Source organism: Tupaia chinensis, unplaced genomic scaffold, assembly GCF_000334495.1.
Source record: "Tupaia chinensis unplaced genomic scaffold, TupChi_1.0 Scaffold144197_1, whole genome shotgun sequence".
Lineage (NCBI taxonomy): Eukaryota > Metazoa > Chordata > Mammalia > Scandentia > Tupaiidae > Tupaia > Tupaia belangeri.
This window is the reverse complement of record NW_006204054.1, coordinates 277,457-286,166: the sequence shown is the minus strand read 5'-3', so window position 1 is coordinate 286,166 and position 8,710 is coordinate 277,457. Positions and strand designations below refer to the sequence as shown.

General features: G+C 60.5%; 1 protein-coding gene across 2 annotated transcripts in view; it reads left to right on the top strand.

The window, feature by feature from the left end:
• The window catches only part of MFNG (MFNG O-fucosylpeptide 3-beta-N-acetylglucosaminyltransferase), a 19,632-nt gene extending 11,958 nt beyond the window's left edge, over positions 1 to 7,674 (top strand). For both annotated transcript variants that reach the window (XM_006166229.2, XM_027767366.1), the window contains 3 exons: positions 1,906 to 2,071; positions 4,535 to 4,620; positions 6,798 to 7,674. In XM_006166229.2, coding sequence (XP_006166291.1) covers positions 1,906 to 2,071; positions 4,535 to 4,620; positions 6,798 to 6,861 — 316 coding nt within the window. In that variant the 3' untranslated portion in view covers positions 6,862 to 7,674. The remainder of the gene's footprint in view (positions 1 to 1,905; positions 2,072 to 4,534; positions 4,621 to 6,797) is intronic.
• Positions 7,675 to 8,710: the final 1,036 nt, after the last annotated feature.

Genomic DNA, 8,710 nt, shown 5'->3' with positions numbered 1-8,710 from the left:
CCCGGGGGAATGGCCAGGCTGCAATCCCTTCTCCTCTATTTTCCTCCTGGGATTTTGGGCATGCATGCACATGCTCCCAGCATGATTTTCAAGCTGCCGGGTCCAGAACTCCAACCGCAGTCATCCACACGGGAGTCCAGTGCCTTAACCATCACACCAGCCACGGGGCCAGGCCGTTATAACGCTGTAGTCAGTTTAAGTTTCTCCCTCTTCATCCTGTCACAACCAATTTCAGTGCACGAGTGTTTGGAGGAAAATTCGTCATAGCAGTCCTGTGGGGGATCCGTGCTGGGGTGGGGGCAGGCATGGCACCCCAGGGCGTGTCTATAGCAGATGTGTACATGGGACCAGGGTCATCCCTGTGCCGGTTCTGGCCCATCTGGGCATCCTTTCACCTCTATATTTTATAAGTGCCAGAAAGCGTGTGTGTGTGTGTGCATGACAGACACACGCACGCACAGAGTGTGTGTCCGCAGGGCTTGGTGGTAATACGATCGCCTTTCTCCAGTCCACCTGGATCCCAGGCACACACCCCCTGTGTGTGTTTCATCTTTGGGGCCAGGACCCAAACAGTGGTCCTGCCTTGTCGGCCGTGTGGGGCCCATCTTCTGCATGGGGCTTAGCTACCGTGCTGTGTGGCCACCCTGTTTCCTGCGTTACCTTCAGAAAAGGCACCCATAGCACAGCCTTGCAGGCGCAGCTCTGGGGCACACAATGTGGGGAACACACGCTGGATTTTGGCACCTGCTCCCCCTCAGCCAGGGCCCTGGGTAGAGCAGTGATGGGATGCACAGACTGGCCATGACCTTGCCTGGAACACTGCTCCTCCCCTTCCTCAAGCCTGGCTGCTTCCAGCTTGTCCTCTAAGATTCCATCTTGGGACCAGCAGATGGCGTAATGGTTATGTCACTGGACTCCTATGCAGTTGACTGCAGTTCGAGTCCTGGGCCCAGCGGGTTTAAACTCACGCCAGGGTGAGTGTGTGTGTGCGCACGTGTGCACCCAAAATCCCAAGAGGAGAATGGAGGAGAAGGGACTGTGGTGTGGCCATCTCCCCAGGGGGTCATTTCTGCTTCCTGTCTCTCTCTGTCTCTCCAGTGAGTGCACTCACCCTATAGCGAAAGTCTCTCTCAAAAAATAAAAAAAAGATTTGGGACCAGCAGTTAGCGTAATGGCTGTGTCGCTGGACTTGCACATAGTCGACTGTGGTTCGAGTCCCGGACCCAGCGACTTAAACTCTTGCCAGGCGCATGTGCGTGCGTGCCCAAGATCCTGAGAGGAGAATGGAGGAGAAGGGATTGTGGCGTGGCCATCCCCCCTGGGGGGTGATTTCTCGCTTTCTGTCTCTCTGTCTCTCTCTGTCTGTCTGGTGAGCACACATGCCCTATAGCAAAAACCTCTCCAAAATAAATAAATAAATAAATAAATAGATTCTATCTCAAACCTGCCACCTCCTCTGGGAAGCCCACCTCACTCCCCTCTGCCCACCTAGGCCAGGCATTTCTCGCTGAATTAGTGCCAGTCTTTCTCTGAATGAGCCGCCAGGTCTTTCTCCCTGCTCTGATGGGGACTGCAGCAGAGGGCGGGGGCCTCTCTCACCTCCGTGTGCTCAGCACAGTACCTGGAGGCAGGTAGAGTCTCAAGCCCTACCCTGAGCAGATGAGTGAGCGAAAGAAGGAAAAGAAAGGGAGAGAAGGGTGTAGTCAGAGGAGTTCACCTCACCATCGCCCCCTTTGATCCTCACGACTGCCCTTGAAGGCAGGGCCATGGTCTCCACAGAGGAAGGGACCCAGGCATCCTGGGTGCAGGCCTCGCCTGGGGTCATATAGGGGAGGCAGGGCGGAGGCCTGCTGGGAGGCGGGGGGCCCTGGCTATGCTGCCGACCACAGCCCTCTCCGTCCTCAGCGGCTCCCGCTTCGTGCGCACCTCGGCTCTCATCCGCCTTCCCGACGACTGTACCGTGGGCTACATCGTGGAGTGCAAGCTGGGCGGCCGCCTGCAGCCCAGCACCCTCTTCCACTCCCACCTCGAGACCCTGCAGCTGCTGCGGGTTGCCCAGCTCCCGGAGCAGGTGAGCCGGCCTGGGTGCAGGTGGCCATGGGGTTGGGGTCCCCCCAAGGAACCCAGGATCTCCTCAAATCCTCTTTTGAGGTTACTCTGGAATTCTAGATTACGGGGCTTGGCTACCCCCTGTGGATGGGGAAACCGAGGCCCAGGATGGCAAAGGGCCCCCTAAGGGCACCAGTGACTCAGTTCTCCCGAACTTAGTCTCCAGGTGCCAGCCATGAAGACATGCTCAGATGAGCGAGAGGAAGCTTGTTCTTGGGTCCCCACTGGCCTGCTCCCCACCTGCTGCCTCCCACCAGCTCTGCTCTGCAGGCCCCACCCTCCCACACCTCTCCTTCAGGGCCGGGCCAGGCCAGGCCTCTCCAGCTTCTCTTGTGGATGACCTCCATCAAAGCTGGCCTGCCCTGCCTGCTCTCTTCCTTCTAGCCCTGCTGCGGGGAAGGCACAGCTCTTTAAGGGGGATGTTCAGGCTTGCTGCTAGGCCTGGGAGATGTGGGCCCCATCGGGCCACCTGGCAGGGAGTGGCTGCACAGGTCAGACTGCTGGCCTGCAGAGGCTGCCCCCCACCTCTGTGAGGTCCTGGCCACGGGCCTCATCTTCTGCCCAGCAGTGTGAGGCAGGGCCTTCAGGTGCCGGTGACCGGCACTACGTGTGGCCTGGCTATACGAAAATGGAGCGCATGGTTAGCTCCCACGTTGGGAGCTGAGGGCTGGCCTGTGAGGTGCGGCTGGGACTCAGAGCACAGGTGGCACCCTCCTAGGGCTCTGCTTCTCTCTCCCAGGGTTCTGTCCCCTCTCCTCCCAGGGCTCCATCTCCTCTGGTCCCTGGGCTCTGTCCCTCTCCTCCTGGGGCTCTGTGCCCCCTCCTCTCGGGACTCGGTTCCCTCTCCTCCCAGGGCTCGTTCCTCTCTCCTCCCAGGGCTCTGTCCCCTCTCCTCCCAGGGCTCTGTCCTCTCTCCTCCCAGGGCTCTGTCCTCTCTCCTCCCAGGGCTCTGTCCCTTCTCCTCCCAGGGCTCTGTCCCCTCTCCTCCTAGAGCTCAGTCCCCTCTCCTCCCAGGACTCGTTCCTCTCTCCTCCCAGGGCTCATTCCTCTCTTCTGCCTGGGCTCAGTCCCTTCTCCTCCCAGGGCTCTGTCCCCTCTCCTCCCTGGGCTCTGTCCTCTCTCCTCCCAGGGCTCTGTCCTCTCTCCTCCCAGGGCTCTGTCCCCTTTCCTCCTAGGGCTCTGCTTCTCTCTCCCAGGGTTCTGTCCCCTCTCCTCCCAGGGCTCGTTCCTCTCCCCTCCCAGGGCTCTGTCCCCTCTCCTCCCAGGACTCGGTCCTCTCTCCTCCCAGGGCTCGTTCCTCTCCCCTCCCAGGGCTCTGTCCCCTCTCCTCCCAGGACTCGGTCCTCTCTCCTCCCAGGGCTCGTTCCTCTCCCCTCCCAGGGCTCTGTCCCCTCTCCTCCCAGGACTCGGTCCTCTCTCCTCCCAGGGCTCATTCCTCTCTCCTCCCAGGGCTCTGCCCCCTCTCCTCCCTGGGCTCCGGCACCTCTGTCTGCTCCCCAACACCGGCCTCAGCCTTGCAGGCTCACCCTCATACAGGCAAGCTGGTGGCCCTTGGCTTCTGCACCATCAGACAAGAGCTCTTCCTTCCCCGAGGCCCCAGGCTGACATTCGGGATGAGTCTGAAGACCTGACTTGGGTCCCGTGACCATCTATGAGTGCCTAGTTAGAGGTGATGGGACCAACTCCACACCCTGAACTGGGGTGTGGAGTTGGTCCCATCGGTACCGTGGGGCCTGAAGTCAAGAAAGGGGAGCATATTTGGGACAGGTAAAATGAGGGCTCCCAACAGTTCCTGAGCACCCACCATGCCAGGCACTACGCCAGGGCCTAGCGTCCTTTAACTGACTCACTGAGGTCAGTACTGGTGTTGTTCCCACCCTGCAGCTGGGAAACTGAAGGCCGGGGAGCTGACCTGACCGTGGCATACAGCTAGCATAGGGCAGAGGGGGATTTGAACCTGGCTGGCTGGTCCCTAGCCCAGTCTTCCATCGCTGTACATGGCAGCCCCTTAGCTGAGGGCACCGTCCTGAGGCCTCATGGCGAGGCAGAGCGGAAGCCCTACCCAAGTCTTAGGAAACCTCAGTTCTAGTCTAGGCATGCAGCTGTCTAGAATGGAGCCTTCCCTGTTGAGCCTTCCCTGTGTTCGAATCCCAGGAGGAGCTCTGGGTCCGGCCTCCCAGACCAGCTGCACTGTCGAGGAAACCCAGGATTAGGGCCCCACAGTGCTCTGCGAGCCGTCAAGTACCTCTGGGAAGTGGGCGGGTTCCAGGGACGCACCCATGGCCAGTAGTGGAATTCAGGTGTGGAGACAGGCTCTCTACCTCCCCAGACACCCTCGTACCTGCTCTGCTTCTGACAAAATGCTGCTCCCCTGTGGGGGTCCCAGTGGGGCACCCCGACACTGACTTCTCTGCTCCCTGCCCAGGTTACCCTCAGCTACGGTGTCTTTGAGGGGAAACTCAACGTCATTAAGCTGCAAGGCCCCTTCTCCCCCGAGGAGGATCCCTCCAGGTGGGTCTGGGGCTGGAATGTGGCATGGGGCAGTGGGGGCTGAGTCCAGGGGTCCGAAGTGGGGAGAGGGCGTGGGCAGGCCGGGTGGCTGACAGCGCAGAGCTGGGTGATTCCAGCCCCCGTTCTGCCTCTGGCTTTGCTGTGTGGCCCTGTGTGACTCCCATCTGAACACACACAGACCGACAGCCCGTTTCTGAAGGCTCTCCTGGCCCCACCCCTCTGGGGCGCTTCAAGAGCACAGGAGGTGGTCTGCGGTGTGACTTCAGGCTCTGGTGGGGACTTTTTTTCTAACCTGTTTGGGCTCCTTGGCAGCTGTTTTGGTTACTTGTAAATGGTTCTAGGTGGGTGGAGGGTTGGAATGGCTCTGTCCAGTTCTGCCCAAACCGGCCACTGGGAGACGGGGGCACTCCGCTCGGCCTGCGCTTGGTGCAGAGCAGTCTTGGCTGGCCACAGACGGCTCCCTTTCTGCACACCCCATGGGCCGGCTGTGGCTCATGCTCGGGCTGGGAGATGGGGGTTGGGGGGTGTGGAGGAGAGTGGGGCACATGGCTCCGGGCCCCAGCACTGATGCTCGGTCCCTCCCAGTGTCTTCGCCAGATGCCAGGCAGCTTGTGCCTTTCAACCACAGGGCGCCCCTGCCTCCTTGGCCTTCTGACTGACCCCACCTGCTGTCCCACCCTGTGGCTCGTCAGTGACAAGCAGAGGGTCTGGGAGCTGGGGAAGGGGCCTGATGCTGCCTTTGGGCATGAGCAGGGATTCAGGGAGACATGGGGTGGGGTGAGCTCTGGGCCTACTCGGGGGGCAGAGATGTGCCCAGGTGGAGATCTGAGGGAGGAGGAGTCGTCATGCTGTGCTTAGGGAAGGACGGAGAGATAGTGGCATGTAGGCTGCCACAGAGACATTGGCTGGGGCTGGCCAGGGAGGGCCTCTCTGAGGAGGTGACACACAGGAGCGACAGGGCTGCCAGGAGGTAGCATGGAGAAGAGGCGGCCGGCAGAGGACTCCCGGCAGAGCAAGGGCACCCACAAGCCCTGGTGGCAGGAGGATAGGTCCTGCCCTGCCCACGGCAGTGAAGGACACTCGTGGAACCGGGTGGGGTGGAGAGGAGAGGGTGGCGTCAGATTTACTGGGCAGGTGGCAGGAGCCTCCCAAGGGCTTTGTAGGCTCTGGCTGGACTTTGGCTTTATCTGGAGCACGTGGTCCCTGGAGAGCCAAGGCTCCTGGGCCTGAGGTCCTGCAGGGCTGCCCGACCTGGGGCAGAGCGCTCACAGCCCATGAGGGCTGCGGGGGCCGGGGCTGTGCGGGGCTGGACATTACAAGGAGACAGACTTTGGCTCAATATAGGGAAAACTTTCAGAATTCCAAGGTGAAAGTTGCTGTCTTGGGACCAGCAGATGGCATGATGGTCACGTCGCCGGACTCCCATGTAGTCGACCATGGTTCGAGTCATGGACCCAGTGGCTTGAAACTCACCCAGGTGTATGTGCATGGTGCCCGAGATCCTGAGAGAATGGAGGAGCGATTGTGGCGTGGCCATCCCCTGGGGGTGAAATCTCTCACTTTCTGTCTCTCTGTCTCTCTGCCTCTCTGGTGAGTGCACATGCCTGACAGTGAAAACCTCTCTATTGAAGGATGGAAGGCAGTGCTGTCCGCGTGCACGCGCCATCAGCGGACGCGTGTTAGCTGCGGCGGCATGGCTGCAGGGTAAGGACGGATGTTTCATGTCCTCTAAGCCTGGAGCCTTCAGTGTGTCGAGGTCCCTGCCTCCTGGGCGAGTGCCAGCTAGGGATGCAGGGGTGTGCTCTGAGGCCCGGCCCACTGAGGGCTCCCGGCTCTCAATCAGTGGGCATGGTTGTGCCTCCCTGGGGACACTCGGCACTGTCTGGAGACAGTTTTGATTGTCACGGCTCAGAGGGTGGCACTGGAGCCTCGTGCATAGAGGCCGGGGTGCTGGTAGACAACCTACACAGCGCAGGCCAGCCCTGCCAAGGAGGACCAGCCACACGCCTTACCAGTGCTGATGGAGAGCCCTGCGCTGAGCGTCATGGCGCCGGGGCCTCCCTGGTGCTGATGGAGAGCCCTGCGCTGAGCCGTCATGGTGCCGGGGCCTCCCTGGTGGCGGTGGGGCTAGGGGAGGAGCCGGGCTGACCATCTTGTCCCTTCTGGTCTCTCTGCAGGTTTCGCTCCCTCCATTGTCTCCTCTACCCGGACACACCCTGGTGCCCACAGCTGGCGGCCTGATGAACCTGCACTGCTGGCAGTCTGGGCCGAGGCTTCTGGCTGCCCCCTGCCTCCCAAGGCACCGCCCAGGGCCCCTGGTGGGCGAGCCCATGATGTGGATGGCAGCTGCCACTGAAGGCTTCCCAGGGCCCTGGGAGGTGAGCTGGACAGCCCAGGGGACCCGTGGGCCAGGGGATGGCTGAGAGGCTCCAGGCTGTGTGGGCCTCTGGTGGCTGCATTGAACAAGGGCAGGGGTCAGGGGTTCTAGTGCCTCTAGAGAGTGACACGGGCCTGTGGGTGGGGTCTGGCCCCTGCCCTGGCTCTGGCCTCTCAGCCTGTCCCCTAGGGTTCAAGCACTGGACCACCCACCCCTGGTCCCTTGGCTGGCTGCCCAGTCACTGAGGGACGGTGGGTGGAATAGCCGTGAGACTCAGGGTTGAGGCAGGCACACTGTTGCTGTCCATGGTGCTCCAGGAGCTCCCCGCCCCACCCTCGCTGACAGGATCAGATTTGATCGGGATGTTCAGCAGCTCAGACTCAGACGGCGGGTCATAATGGATCCCAGCCAATTGCGATGACCCTTTGCTGACTTTCCCAGCCTCCATTGCTGTTAGGGTCTACCAAGTGACCCTGCTCTGGCCAGAGGGACTAAGGAAAGCCAGTAGAGAGGTTTCTGGGCAAGGTTCTGCAGCCCCGTAGTCCATCCTTCTGCTGTGAATGTGGGTGTGATGGCTGGATCTGGGGCAGTCACCTTGTCACCATGAAGAAAGACCAAGACAATTATCCACAGCTATTCCTTCCAGTATCTGGTTCTGTAATAAAAATAAATACGTATTTGTCTCTCTTGGTTCAGTTTCTGTTATATGCAGCCATAGTGTACACATGCATGTGCATGTATGTGGCATGTATCCTCCACGCCTGTCTGTGCATAAGGATGTCTGTTGTGTGTCACACACGTGTGTGTGTGTGATGTACACACAGGGAGTGTGTATGTGCATGAGGTGCTAGTATACTGGAGTTGTGCCTCCTTTCTCTGGCCCCAGAGCCTGAGTGGGAGAGGGTGAAGAAGCAGGGAAGGCAGAGCGAGACTTGGAGTTGAAGGGTCAGTCTTGGGTGTCAGATAAAGGGGTGATTCGACCTCCACGGCTGAGTAGATGCAGGTCTAAAGCGGCTGGTTGAATGAATGAACGAGATCGTGGTGAATTTCAGGCACGTGGTGCCGCGGTGTGGGAGGGGTGGGGGGCCAGGTCTCCTCTCCCTTTCGTGCCCAGTGACGCTGGCCAGGAGTCGGGTCACAGTGGGGTTCTGGGGTGAGAGCATAGGGAAGAGAGATGCTGAGAGCTGGAGGGGCCCTGACGCAGGTAGCCAAGGCCAGGGGCTCCTTTGAACACCCCCCCACACACACACGCATCCCAACGATCAGAAACCTCGTTACAACCACATCTGTATCTCAGACATCTGGAACCCCTGAGCACCTGAACCTCAGCCCCTTGTTTTCCAGGGAGGAACCCAAGGCCCAGAGAGGGTGCACCATGTGCCTGTGGTCACCCAGCACGGCAGTGGAGCCTGGCTGTGGGGGCTCTCCCAAAACCTCCTTTCATTCTGGGTTGACCTAGTGCCGGGTGTGTGGGCTGCGAGCCCAGTGAGGGCAGCCCCTGGCCCTCAGCATGGTGGAGGATGGACCAGCGCCACCCACAGCCTCTGTCCTCCCTGCCTCCTGGGGAAGGCAGCCAGAGGCCTGCTTTTAGCAGCAGCTGATTTGAGGGCTGTTCCCAGAGCCTAAGGGCCGGTGGAGGGAGCAGGACTTGGGCCATCTGCTGCCTCCATTGTCCCAGAATAGCTGGGGGTGGGGCGGAGCGGAGTCAGCAGG